The sequence below is a fragment of the Pelecanus crispus genome, chromosome 1, assembly GCF_030463565.1.
Source record: "Pelecanus crispus isolate bPelCri1 chromosome 1, bPelCri1.pri, whole genome shotgun sequence".
Taxonomy (NCBI): Eukaryota; Metazoa; Chordata; class Aves; order Pelecaniformes; family Pelecanidae; genus Pelecanus; species Pelecanus crispus.
The window spans coordinates 14,009,575-14,024,752 of NC_134643.1; the positions used below are offsets into that span (position 1 = coordinate 14,009,575).

Below are 15,178 nucleotides of genomic sequence, written 5' to 3' on the forward strand. Positions count from 1 at the left end.
AGAAATATCCTAAGCAATTTTACTACACTATGAAAAAACAAATGACTTCCATATAGCGTTACTGTAACTAAAAATGTTCAGCATTGGCTTCAGCTTTAACAACAGATATAGTAATTTAATGTAATCAGTTTCCAGGATTTCAAGTTCTCAGATACGCAGTTTTTGACCCTTCCCAAATCTGACCTTTTCCAAAACTAAACAAATAAGTTTGAAAATAAAATATGTCAACTAAAATGAACATAAAACAGTGAGAAGATGAAATAAATACAAAGATTGCACAAGACAGTCAGATGTAAACACTTCAATTTTCCAAATGACATCCTTGACGAGGTTGTAGCATCTGAAATACAGATTCAGTGGCTGCTTTGAGGCAGTTTTGTCAATCAATGAGCTTTTCTATAATGCTGTGTTATCTCATCTTCTTTATGTATTGTCAAGATTTGATCTTCCAGAGCTGGAAAAGTTAGAGCAGTAAATCAACATTATTTCTCATCTTCGTTTTCTGTTTACCAGAACTGCAATACCACCACTTTTTCTTTCTTATTGCATTTGCTGCATATTCTATGATACACAAAACAAATTTTACATTCATTTACTTCTAACAGGAAAAAAAGTGGGTAGACATAAGTAAACTCAATGGCCAATTAAGGGCTTTGTGCTACAAGCTTGTGGAAACTAGCGTGCCTCATAACCTGAATCTTGAAATAGTTTCCAGAGTTTGTAGTTCAGAGGGGGCCAGAGAGTAGGACCTAACAAGACAGCCCTTCAAGCCATGATGAAATGACACCGTGTAAGATTGGTCACGGTAATACTGTAGCTACCGTAATACTTCACTGCAGCTCAAGACAAGGATAGCTTGTATCTTTCTGCATCCCTTAAAGAGCTACAAAGTCAACACTGGGGAATTCAAGGGAGAAATCAGATCTGGGATATGAAAAAAGTTATATAAGGTCTCGTACTTATGTGTATGAATGTCTCTGTATTTATGTCTAAGAATTCTTGGTAATTGTGTGTCCGAAATGAAGTTCGAAAGCCACAAAAATGCAAAAAAGTGTTAAAAGGGCTGCTTTGACAAATACATCACTATTCTTCTAATATAGCTTAAATTTCATAACTATTTTCAAACAATAAATCTTCTAGTTAATACAGTTAAGAATTCATTAGGCTACAATGTATGATCCATCTGTCACAACACTCTGAATGCCATGGTGAAAAAAAGGATCCTTATCAAGTAGTTACCTTTAGATTAAATCCAAGCAAGTCACTGATGACACCAGAAACAGCTGACAGGATGACAACTTGGGTGATATTATAAAGCAGTGGATTCATTGTAAGCCCATATAACCTAAACGGACTGTCCAGTTCCTAGTAATGCAAAACAATGACATCGTTAAAAAGCAAAAATTACACAAAGGGGGTTTTGTTCACATATATATAGAGAGTGATATTAGATAATTTAGGAAGTCTTCAAGTCACAGTAGAGTAAAACATTCTCCTATTCTTCTGCATATAAAAAATGATGTGCAAGAGAATACCCATCACATTAACTGACTGTTGACTGATAGTGTCTAAATAATCCTTCAAAAAATTGGAGGCTACCCATCTAGAGTATCTACCAATTTGCTCATGGAGCCAAGACAACAGAGCGCTAGTTTTCCTGGCACCAAGGTGCCATCATTTTAGAATTCCTTATACTTTGCAAGAAACCACCTTTGGTGTTAAAAGAGCAGACAGACAGTGGAACCACAAAAAACAAGACAAGAAATATCACAAAATCGTTTAGGTTGGAAAAGACTTTTAAGATCATCCAGTCCAAGCATTAACCTAACATTACCAAGTCCACCACTAAACCAATTAAGGGTAGAGTAGCAATTTCATGTTTCCTGGCTTGGTAGCTGGATTATTTATAATGAAAGTAAAAACTAGAAATCATTAAGATTGGAAAGGATCTCTAAGATCATCAGTCCAATCATCAACCCAACACCACCATGCCCACTAAACCATGTCCCAAAGTGCCACGTCTACCCATTTTTTGAATGCTTCCAGGGATGGTGACTCCACCACCTCTCTGGGCAGCCTGGTCCAATGCTTCACTACCCTTTCCATGAAGAAATTTTTCCTAATATCCAACCTAAACTTCCCCTGGAGCAGCTTGAGCCCATTTCCTCTTGTCCTATCGCTAACTACATGGGAGAAGAGACCAACACCCACCTCGCTACAACCTCCTTTCAGGGAGTTGTAGAGAGCAATAAGGTCTCCCCTCAGCCTCTTCTCTAGGCTAAACAACTCCAGCTCCCTCAGCCACTCCTCATAAGTCCTGTGCTCCAGACCCTTCACTAGCTTCGTTGCCCTTCTCGGGACACGCTCCAGCACCTCAATGTCTTTATTGTATTGAGGGGACCAAAACTGAACACAATATTCCCATTGCAGCCTCACCAGCGCTGAGTACAGGGGCACAATCACCTCTCTGCTCCTGCTGGCCACACTATTCCTGATACAAGCCAGGATGCTGTTGGCCGCCTTGGCCACCTGGGCACATGGCTGGCTCATATTCAGCCAGCTGTCAACCAGCAACCTCAGGTCCTTTTCGGCCAGGCAGCTTTCCAGCCACTCTTCCCCAAGCCTGTAGCATTGCATGGGGTTGTTGTGACCCAAGTGCCGGACCCGGCACTCGGCCTTGTTGAACCTCATACAGTTGGCCTGGGGCCATCGGTCCAGCCTGTCCAGGTCCCTCTGCCGGGCCATCCTACCCTCCAGCAGATCGACACTCCCACCCAACTTGGTGTCATCTGCAAACTTACTGAGCATGCACTCAATCCCCTCATCCAGATCGTTGATAAAGATATTAAACAAGACTGGCCCCAAAACAGAGCCCTGGGGAACACCGCTCGTGACCGGCCGCCAACTGGACTTAACTCCATTCACCACAACTCTCTGGGCTCGGCCACCCAACCAGATTTTACCCAGCAAGGAGTACACCCATCCAAGCCATGAGCTGCCAGCTTCCCAAGGAGAATGCTATGGGATACGGTGTCAAAGGCTTTGCTGAAGTCCAGGTAAATTACGTCCACAGCCTTTCCATCATCTACCAGGTGGGTCACCAGGTCATAAAAAGAGATGAGGTTGGTCAAGCAGGACCTGCCTTTCATGAACCCATGCTGGCTGGGCCCGATCCCCCAGTTGACCTGCACATGCCAGTTGAGCGCACTTAATATGAAACGTTCCATAACCTTTCCTGGCACAGAGGTCAGGCTGACAGGCCTGTAGTTCCCTGGTTTTTTTTCCCCCACAGTGACAGAATGTTACCTCACTACTATGAAAAATTAACAAAAACGTCTTTCCTAATGAAATTCCCTTTCTTTTCCATTAATTTTGAGAATAACTACTGATTAGCATAGCCAGAAAAGAAAGACAAAGGAAAAAAATACTAATAACTATTTAACTGCCAATATTTTATTTTTTTTTTTTATTGGAAGGATCAAAAAATTAGCCAAAATTAATCTGCAACAAGACTTGAGCAGAGAGGCTATTTCACCAATTTTCAATTATTTGTGTGTGAATAAAGTCACATGAAGCTTTTTGGCCTAGAAATATGTCAAATAAAGGAATAAAAAAAGTTTTCAAATATAAGAGTGGATTATATAAAATATAACAACTATCACTGCTTTGGTCATTTACATTTTCTAGCTTTAAATTCATCTTCTCCCTCTCCTGCACTACATCCTGGGTCTTGAACAAAGCCTTATAAACCCTTTTTAATGAAGAAGAATTTCAGAGCTCTAACTCTTCTTTCAAAAGACCTGAAATAAGAATGAACAACCTTTTCATTTAGATGTAATGTGGTATAAAACTCTGCTGCAAATACAAGACATATAAAAGACATGATTCTGAGAAGAACAGTAGAGAAATTCTTTAAGGAAAAAGTTTATAGATTCTGGATTCATCTTACCAATTGCAGGAGTAAGAAAATAGTAAGAGTATTCAACATAATATAGTCTTCAGTTAAAGCTTAAGGATAAAAAACATCCAAAACCAAATTTAAAAAAAAAAAAAAAACAACTCCATTTAGCTACTGGACATGAAATATGTAATTGTGTTGATCACTAACTACCAAGAATTCATTTAAAGCTCATACTAGGTGGCTTGGAAATCCCATCTCACTTTTGGGCACGTTATCACAGTAACTAAGTGATGATCTGGGTTTGAGATTTGTGCCACAAAAGCCAAGTCCCCTGTTGGAAAGGCCATGGCAGTTGATACATTTCTGGAAAGAGTAAAACATGAACATTTTTTTTTAAAACACTGAGAAAAGCATGAAAAAGACTGAAGTGAATCAGATCAAGGGTTGATCAGCATCCTGCTGACCAACAGCAGCTACTTCTCACCCTACCTACGTTCTCACAGCACACAAACGTTTCAACTCATGAGATACCCTGAATCTGTTTTGTCTAGTCTACTTGTCCATTCTCTCCTTGAATCCAGACAACCTTTCTGAATCCACAGTGTCCTTTGACCAACAGTTGCACAAGTCTGCTACCTGATGCACACAGAATATGTCCTTTCATTTGATCCAAAACCAGGTCCTAAAAGCTTTGCGGTCCCTTATTCTTATACCAAGAGATACAGTCAATAACTGACTTAGCCAGGCTCTCATATTGCTGTACGATAACTCTCAACTTACACTGTTGCTTCGTCAGCTTTCAGTCCTCGCTGACTCCATCAGTCCTCTCATGGAAAGTGCTGTGTACTTTTTTTAGATGAAGGGACCACACATGCTGTTAAAGGTGTGCTGGTGGGGAGAATTACTCAGCTGACTAGAAGAAATACTCCATCATCTCAGCTACTAGCTGGCTAGATTAAACAGAGTTTAAGCTTCATTTTAAGAAATGCTCCTTGGTGCACAGGAATCAACAGGGTAAGTCATCAGAATTCAATGTGTGGTAGAAAGAGGCAGCAAGGTCTTAAAGCACCACTATATGCAAAAAACCCCAATTGTTTCTCTTAATAGGCTTGAATTTTCCTGACTGCAGAGGAAAGCTATAGAGGCATTGAAAGATATGGTTCAGGTTTAACGTATGATAATCCACCCGTTCCCTCTACTGATAGGGATCTCTGCACAGGCACTCAGTTATCACTTGTGCTATACTCAAACACGGTGGGAAGGGTGTGTGGACTGAAGGAAATTTATCTGAGGGGAAGAAAAATACTTTTACATTTGCCAGCCATTCCTGGGGAACTGTTCTACTCTTGTCTTGGACTAAATGAAGAAATTGATTCCCTGAAGGAGAAATCAAAATACTGTTGTTACCTTACTTCCAAACCCAAGAATAACAAACTGGCAGCATCTCTTTCAGAACTTTACCATAACAGCAGAATGTATAACAAGATCCAAACGCTGAAAGCTGAAGCTAGACAAATTTAGTTTTAAAATAGTTTACACGACAGCAGAAGTGATTAAGCACTGAAACACCATGCCAAGAGAGGTGGGGAGGCAAGTAATGAATTTGGTTTTTGTAGTGTCAGGACTGGCTTCCTCTTTGAAAGCCCATTTTAGTCAATTATAAGTTGTATACTGTTAATTTTAGTGTAAAACCACATATGGAATACTAGAGTTAATTGATTTTATTTGCTCATAAAAGCCAAACCTAAAATTAAAAAAGGGTTTCAAGTATTAAATTTATCACTCTTATTTGGCATTCAGGTGACCCTTAAGTAAGTTTTGGATTAGGGAAATCTTTAGTCTGAAGGAGAATGAGACATTTCTGGAGCAAGAATTAAGCTCCCAGACAACTGAAAGAACAAAACAGATTGCTTCCCAAATGATGACAAATCTGTGAGTTTGAAAGAACAGAAGAAATAAGCAGAGGCAATTTAGGATCAAGTGTGTCTTCCTGAGAACCTCAACCACCACTTTGTTAATAACAACAACATGTTTAAAAAAGCCCTAAGCGTGTCCATGCTCTAGCTCCAGACAAGTGAAAGTAAGATGATTTTTCTTCTGCAGAATTCTAAAAATGGGAAGTAATAAAAAAATTCGTGTTCTCTCACCATGAAGAAATATCTTCTACCCACCAAATATGGTTAGCTGGCAAACAGGATAATATTGCATAAGTAAAATCTCTTCTACTGATCAGCAAAATTCCATGCAAAAAAAAATTGCCAAATAGTTCAAGGGCACAGCTGACTTAAATATCTGAATTACATTAAATGAAATCCATATCTTTAATTCACTTATAAATGGACCTAAGTAATAATTTCTCTCTGTTCCAAAAGGATTCTTCTATGACAGCAAGTCAAGAAGACATCAAGTATAATCTAGTTTTAATTTGAAGTGTTAACCACTGACAGTTTTTAAAAGGAATTATTTTTGTGGAAGAATACAAATCCTCCAGCAGCTTATTACTAGAAACAGATATCGACACTCAAAACAGATAACAAAATTGCATCATTTATTTCCCAAGGGTTCACCATCCTGTCCATCCCAAAGCACCTTCTCTCACTCTGCTCATATACTGTTAAAGAATAAAACTTATTGTATATAATTTGTAATCCACAATGATAGCAACATAACAGACTGTAGTGTATGAACAAGTAGCATTGCTGTGAAAGAGTTAGCAGATTTAAACCAAAGCATACTGTACTGCCTGTAGAAGTAACACAAGTGACTCATTAAGCAATCTATTCTGCTTCTTAGTTATATATAGTACGGTAATACTATTTTAATTCTTACCTTCAATAACTTAGTAGCAAGTTTTAAAACATTGTTCACTAGTGTCAGTTCCTCCTTCTTATTAGGCTTTTTCTCCATTTTCAAGTACAAGTTTATCTGATTTAAATAAAATACGAGTATCACCACTTATTCAGAATTTAAAGGAATTAATTTGGAAAACTTTAATAATAAAGTGATTACTTAGCAGCCATATGATAGAACAGCAATGACATTTCTGCAAGCAAACAATTTTTTTCCTTCCTTTTTAATATTTAAGAACAAATATTGGCCCAGTACCATAAGAAAATACAATGTTTTATGATATAACAAAATACGTTTGACGCTACTATAGCAAAAACTTTAAAGTTTAGTGTAATCTACAAATTAGGCAAGAAAAACCACCAGATATGTAAGGTTTGCATAATTTCTTTTTCCTCCTCCAATAATTGCCTGAGGTTTGTCAATTCATTTCCAGAAGGTTTTTATGCTAGTATGCAGACCTTACAAGGCTTAACATCCCCAACAGTTATTGAATAGACTGAAATGCTAAAACATAACTCTGCTAACGTGTAATTTCTTTTAAAAGATTTTAGTATAATTGAGTACTTCATGAGCACCTTGAATGCAGAAAATCAATCTTTCCAGTGCCTTGAAATATTTGAAAAAATATTAAACTCTTCATTGCTATAGAAGTACAGTGTATTGATCATTTCAACACTTCTGTGATCCAGACTTTTTGAGGTCATTGTTTCTGAGAAAGTTTAGTTAAGAGTACAAATTAGCTCTCTTCTGGCCTTCTAGCAATTTTGAAACATCAGCTTTCATTCTCAGATGACCTATCTATGATATCCTAGACCAGGGAAAGATTAGTTTTTCTTTTTTATTGCATAACAAAAGTAAATCAAAGGAAAAATAGCTTGAAAAGCCGCAAACTTTTTATTTTAGGATGACGACCTTCAACAAAATAAAAAATTAACAATTTAGCAATATGCTGAAGTAGCCCTTCAGATGAGAGACGCTTACCAAGCTACAGAAGTGAAGTTGCAGAAAGGAAGTGATGTTATATGACGCTGTGATATATTTAACCACCTTGTTGCAAGGTGGTTATTGAAATAAGGGCCACAGACATCTAAACAAAGTAACTGAATATTATCAGATCTCCCTAAAAAGGTCACTAAGTTTCCTATACAAGTTAAAAATCAAAAAACTAATGCCTAACATATTCCAAGGCATATTAAGCTCCTGAACTTTCAATTTCATTTTAAAGTAAATTATGTTTTTAGAGGCAAAGAGATTCCAGTCTTTAAATACAAAATTACTGATTTCAACAATTCAAGTGTTTATAAACAGGAATAAACTCAGAATAAAGGCTCTATTTAGGAACTCTGAACAAACGGTAGGTAATAAACCCTATGAAGGTTTAAATCTCTTTCAACAGTTACTATGATTTCATTAATTTATGAAAAAAATCAACAGTCAATAACAAACTTTGAATCAGGAGGGGAGTTTGAATGTGTATATGCTCGGCCATCTACCATATCTATTCTGAGACACGAAACTGGCAAGATGACAGCTTTGATCAGACTGTACATTGTATTTTACTCAACAAGGAATCACAGAGGCACTTAATTTACAAGACCAATTAAGAACACTTTCAGATGGACTTGAAAAATTACAGGCAAACAGCATACAGTCAAAAAATCCCTTGATGTAAAATGATTGATCTTTTAGTTTCCTGTCATGACTGCTAATCATGAAATTCATAGGCTGAATATAAAGCATGCAGAAGTGTCTGGAACTTTGCTGACAGAAAGTAGAATTTGCAATTTCATCTTATCTGTGAAGAATTTAAATTGAATCTGGGGGTTAAGGCTTGTTTGTCCTTTTGGGTTTTTTGTTGTAGTTTTTTGTTTGTTTGTTTTAAAGCTTCACTGGCTTCTCAGTAAGCTTAATAACACTAGTGTGTGATTTTCAAGGACACCAGTTCAGATGTGCTTTTTTAGATGAAGTGATTATCAGTCAATTGTTTGGGCTTGACCATGAAAAGCCAAAATGTCAGACTTCCATGAGTCTGTCTCGAGAACACTGCAAATATGCTGTGGTATCCAGTTAGTATGTGAAACCAGTCCAAAATGAGTTCTACCCAGGCTGACTTGTATCCTTTTTATTTTCTGAAAAACAATTGTGAATTCTATTTGGGTTTTCATTTCATGAAGCTCTCAGGCGTTTTTGAGGGAAATGACTTATAACAGGATAAGCTGGATTCAATACAAAGCTAAGTGTCTGATGACATAGCACTTTCTGAATATTTTTTTTTTTAAAAAAAAGTTCTGGGAACACAGAGACACCTGCTTCTTCCAATGTCCGTGCTGGCTTAAAATGTTCAAACACTGACTCTTATGAAGACCATAGTATAGAAACCTATGAAAGCAAAGGCTTGACATTCTCTCTCTGTCTCTCTCGCCTTGCTCTCTGCATTTTTTTCCAGTCCTTATCCCAAACTTTTCCCTCCATTTTCATTCCAGAAGCAGAGGACACAAACTTCACTGGGACATTAGGCTATTCATACTCTGAGGATCAACAGAACAGTACAAAGCTCTCTGGGCTGAGGAACTCTGAGAGGTTTCACACTGGTGCAAAACACAGCATTCAGGACAAAGTAAATAGGCAGTCTGTCTTCTCAGTGTCTAGCCTCATCACCTTTAGTAAAGACAGAATGAATTCTCATTGAGCAAAATACGTAAGCAGTCATTTATACCATCTGTCATAAGCTTCGCAGCTTACTGACTTTGGGAGACTCAGTTTGGAAGATTTTATTCTCCAACTAGAACACATTTCCTGTAGGAAACCTGTGAAGATTTCTTGAACTGCCTATTTACCTTATCCTGAATGCTGTGTTTTGCACCAGTGTGAAACCTCTCCAAGCAGAAAGAAACTGCTTCTTACCTAACACTAACCAAACATGCTTAGCTCAGAAACCTATCAGCAGTGCCCGGCAGAGCAGAGAGGGAAGTCTGCAGTACAAATGCTGACTAGGACCTTCCTGAGAAGAAAAGTATATAGACCCAAAGCCAAGCTTGACAGATGACTGAAAGAAAAAGTTTCCAAGGAGTCTAGAGGAGACTATATGTAATCCACGCAACCTAGCAGTCAAAATTATTGGACTGGAAACAGTGACCCACTTTGTAGAGGGTAAGTTTGTTTTCAAATCTTTTACTCTCTTATCCAACACTTTGAGAGATCAGGTTTCTTTTTACTGTTTAAAAGCTACTTTTTATGTTTATGTTCTGTTAGATCTTTAATTATATCAAGTGACATATATTGATATCTCTAAGCCCACTCACTTAAAGAGAACTTGGGATATGGACATCTCAATGTTCTGTACGACTTTCAAACGAAGTCACACACTTCTCACAGAAATTGAACTTCAGGTTGTAAAGTGTTGTTTCACTACACCGTAAGTAACTCCCTAATCCAGACTATTTTAATACATCTAAAATGCATGCCTGAGACCTACCAGATGAATGGCTTGTTTAGATATAAAAATACAGGTCTACACAAATTCTCACCTGCTCAGTAAGTAATATTGAGGTATTGCTGTACTTTTTACTGGTTTCAGATCCAAGAGTAACAAATCTTAAGAGAAAAAGAGTTAGTGAAATGCACCAAATTATGAGTTCCCAATTGTAGTGACAATCAAGGAAGATCTCATGCATGTGAAGCAGCTGAAAACAAAAAAGAAAAAAAAATTAATTCAAAGTCATAATTACATTACAACATAAGAAAATAATTACAGATCTCCCCAACTCCAAGAAAAATTTCCCAGTAACAAGTATATGGATTGTTTTATGCATAAAAGATTTTTGAATCATAATTTAAAATCAACACTGTGTCAAAGATATGAGGTTTGAGAAAAGATATGCTCTGAAAGGCTCAATCAGAATTTAGACACATCTTTTTTTCATACCCCTAAAGTGACAGAAAAATAATACACTCTAAGACAATTTTAAACTCGTGTTCAATCTTGAAAAGACACTATATGGGATAAAAAACAAAATATACCCTCAAATCTACTGAATTATATAGAAAATTGGATCCAAGCAGAGTTACTGCTAAATTATATTCTTATTAAAATATTTATAGTTAGCTCCCAGGAAAACACATTAGCGTTAACTAGGGAAGAAAGTGGAAAAAAAAAAAAATACAACCAGAAGCCATTCAGAAGTTTCCCTGTATTCTGAAACAGAAGCTCAAGGAAAAATCTTAAGCAGTAAAAATCGTCTTTAAACATAGATTTGCTTACTAAAGGTATTCCACTAGAGGGCAGGCTAATATAGCCAACAATCTTGTTTCTCACAAAAATCATCAACCAAGGTCCATCTCATAGAATCGTTTAGGTTGGAAAAGACCTTTAAGATCATCCAGTCCAACCATTAACCTAACTCAACTGTCTTTGCAAAAATGTGTTTTGGTGCAAAATGTTAGGAAAAAAAAAACCCCACTCCTGTGTTCCAAAATCCACAGTGGAAAATGAAGAGGACACAGATTTAAAAAAATAATAATAATATCATGTTAGAAATTATGCTATCAATTAAGTTTCTTTAGTTCTTACAGAATAATGAAGAAGATAAAATAAACAATATGAAATGGAGCTTCATCTTCTGAAAAGCTGTAACAGCTGTTGCTGATTTTTCACTGTGGTCTTTTAACTTAATAGGAATCACCATGCAAAAGGCACTCAAAATTATTTTAAAAACTATTTAAGTCATGGCTGTTTCTATGTAAGTCAGATTTCCTCACCTGTGCACAACAGATAAACACAACTGAGATAGTCAGTAGGAAGGCAGATGAAACTATTACGTCGACTGAGCGTTGAGGACCTCGACGCTGAAAATAAAGGATATGCATATATATCTGAGTGAAAACCCACCCAATCAGCATCAATATTTAGCATATCCAGTTAGATTCACACCTTGAACCTACTTTTCGTTATGGCTCCCAATTTGGCAATCTTAAGTTCCAAACACCATATTAGATCCTAATAATATAATTACATTTGAATACCCCTAAAGGCATGTGAGATTAATTCAGATGCAAGCATTTAAAGATAACTATGAGAAAAGAAAATATTCACCACTTGTTCAATCAGCTCCTTCCTGAAGTAAATTTCATTTAGGCAGCATTTCCTGACATAACAAATTCAATACAGCACTAGACTTTAACCGCAAGTATCAAACCAGTGCTAACAAAAGATTTTTGGATACCAGATCACAACAGAATATCAACATATGATTTCACATGGTCGGTGTTTTCTATTACTTGCCTCATTCTGACACACAAAAACTGTAGCTGTAAATCATTGTCGTATTGTGGTAGGTGCAATAATATAATTCTCTCCCCCAGAACAGGAAGGAAAACTGGGGAACAAGCACACTTGTCTTGAAAGGTGCAACCTCACTGTTTTCAACCATTTTTTTCTTGCTTACTTCTACAATGAAATGTTTCTACACACTGAGCTTTTTCCTCTTTTTTTTTTAATTAAAAAATTAAACATCCTGTGCTGCACTGAAACATGTACAAGTTATAACAGACATTTGTTTCTCAACTTTGTTCTCCAGACATGCTAATACTCGTATAAACATAAGAAGAATGGGAGGTGTACATATGCAAGATATAACCTTGGAACTTGGAGAAAGAGATAAAAAGCTTAACTACCAAAAAAAAAAAATTAAGTGTAAATTACTACTGCAGGTATGCAAGCACTAATTCTATATTGAGACAGTCTTTTGCCTGTGCAAGACTTGAGATGTGTATATACCCCAGCTCACACCTTCACAGGTGGACACATAAAGACAGGTAATATGCAAGTGTATTTTGGACAAATGCTATGCCAGTATATGCCAGCAGCACCACCGCAAGAAGGCAGCCCTGCTCCTTCGCTGCTTGCCTCCATTCCTTTCCCTGTGCTAGCACAGGCATTACAGAGCTGCCCAATGAAGCAAGTAAAGCAACAGATGGAGGCGGAAATTACTGTTCTTGACAGGTTATTTTTCAGCTGTGTCAGTTCCCTATGCACCTGCCTCTGACCACTGTCTGATTGCTTTCTTCTTAGCCACGTAATCATACAAATGTTTCTGGTGGTATAAGAAAAGGTGGAATATATAGATGTGGTTGTGAGGAAAGAAGGCAAGACACTCTCTCTGCAACAATGCTACCATATGTAGTCTTTAAAGCATCAAAACTACATTCTGTTGTCCAAGTGATGTTCTCCTTTCCTCTCACCCAGCAACACATCACAAGGAAAAAGATACAAGTCTCTCAGATGTGAAGTTTAAAGTGTACCTCTTTTTTACAACCTCCCCAACAGATACTTCCATAACACAAGGGGTGTTGTAAATGATTCGCCTCAATTCCTCTTAAAATGATGCATCTTTCAAATTTAAGATTGTGTTTTACATTAAAAATTTTGCCTGCTTATAGTTCCTGCTTTCCACACTCCTCAGTCTCCACACCATAACTTCTTTATGTTTTCATAATCCTTTACCTACTTCTAAAAGCTACTGATAGCAGATTTCATCTAACCTTTCTTAATTGCTGTTGGAAAGAAGCATAGATGCAAACAAGGGGATTACCACCGCTAACAAGAGATTGTCAGTTGCTATTCACCAAAAAACTGGTTCTATAGAAACCAAACAGGGAAAAACGTAGCTTCATCTGAGTTGACTTTCCTAATGCAGAGAGAAAAATGGAAAAAAACTCGGGGCGGGGGGGGGGGGGGGGGGGGGGGGGGGGGGGGGGCAGGCAAAACAAAAAAGCAACCCTGAGTTAGGTAATATGGATCCTTTCACAGAGAATCATCAAAATGCCCTGCCTTGAAAAGATTATTAGAGAGCTATAAGGAGATTACTCAGATATGAGCTGAACATAGAATACAGGGATCAGAATGTCTTACAGATAATACTTGGGCATAATTTCTAGCTTCACCTGGCACGTATACACCCACAGCACAAATATACACATAAACTGTCTTGCTTTATAAATTCCTTCTGTGTTAATGACACTAACTGGTAAGGTGCTTACGATAAGGTATTGTCTGTATTATACTAAAAGTGGTCATTTTTACCCAACATATTCACCTGAGAGACTTTTCTGCTAGCATTAGTAAGGCAAGACTCCAACTCCAAACACACTCATACTTTCCTCCGAGGTAAAAATTAGACATTTACTTTCTCACAATCTGGCTGCCTGCAGACGCTGCTGGCCCAGAGTCACTAAAATGAAGCATATAGGGCACATGTGCACAGAAGGAAAAATTCAGACTAGAATACCAACCTTCCATCAACAGCATATGCAAAAATATAGATTATTTTACCTTTAGATAGGACCTGAGAGAAAGCCACATTTTTATATTCTGTACTTTCTTCAAGCGGAAGTGAGGAACTTCCGATTTTCTTGCTCTTCTGGCAGATGTTAGATGACCAAAAAGTTTGGCAAAAAGTAGCCTCTGCAGAGAAGGAAAGAAAATTATTTTGTTAATTGATTTTCAAGGACACTAAAAAAAAAGAGAAAAGGCTTCACTTAATATGTCAAAGTAATGTACAACATATCAGTGTAAATTAAAATATGATAATATACTGCAGAGATGAGTAGCATGTTACTAAAAAGAGGAGATACACTAAAAGTTTTAAAAGTTTTCATATTCTAATGATAAACAAAATTTAGCTACATTTTGAGTTCCTTTCTTCAAAGTTCAGACAACAGATCTGCTATGCTCTTAAAATTTGGGAGAAATTAAACCTGTCAATCATTTGCATCAGAAAGTGCCTGTATCACAGAAGTTCCTTCCAACAGAAATGATTATTAGAAGCAGGTTAAGTCTATTCTACTGTATTAAATCACATATTTTGGCTATAATTTGAGAAAAGAAAGTGTAAAAGTTTTTCTTTTGCAGACCGATAAGTATCTATACTCTGCAGCTAGTAAGGGATATGATGCTCTCTTAAAAGTTTAAATTGCAATAACAAGCAGTAACTTAACAGGTGTATTCCTTCAGATAGCGGCTCTCACAGTCTCCAGCTGTGGGACTGATCTAACAGCAAAGCAGGCAGGGCTCTTGGCTAGGATCTGGACTGAACCATTTTGAATTAAAACTGAAGGTTTTGGATGAAACACACTGGTGGAACAAACTGGAAATTTATAGAGTTCTTTTATTGAAACTCCTTCTGCTTGGTGAAAACTGAGACAAGCTGGGACATGACAAAGAGCTGGGTTAATATACTGAGCCAGAAAGCTGAAATAAAAGATTAAAAAGTTTTCCCTCGGAAATGCTCTCTAGGAAAAAAGGATTAGCTACAGAGACTGTACAAAGACTTCAGTCCATTGCAACTGAGTCATCTCCTAAACTGTAAGCCCACTGAAGTATTTGTCATCATTGATCTATGAATCATAGCGCGCTGAAGAAAACAAGTT

The 15,178-nt window shown here is 37.2% G+C and overlaps 1 protein-coding gene across 1 annotated transcript in view; it reads right to left on the bottom strand.

The window, feature by feature from the left end:
- Positions 1 to 350: 350 nt before the first annotated feature.
- The window catches only part of PHTF2 (putative homeodomain transcription factor 2), a 55,693-nt gene continuing 40,865 nt past the window's right edge, over positions 351 to 15,178 (bottom strand). The window contains exons 13-18 of the mRNA XM_075727713.1: positions 14,082 to 14,213; positions 11,510 to 11,596; positions 10,279 to 10,434; positions 6,731 to 6,826; positions 1,240 to 1,365; positions 351 to 454 (exon numbers count right to left, since the gene is read on the bottom strand). Of these exons, the coding sequence (XP_075583828.1) occupies positions 434 to 454; positions 1,240 to 1,365; positions 6,731 to 6,826; positions 10,279 to 10,434; positions 11,510 to 11,596; positions 14,082 to 14,213 (618 nt within the window). The 3' untranslated portion in view covers positions 351 to 433. The remainder of the gene's footprint in view (positions 455 to 1,239; positions 1,366 to 6,730; positions 6,827 to 10,278; positions 10,435 to 11,509; positions 11,597 to 14,081; positions 14,214 to 15,178) is intronic.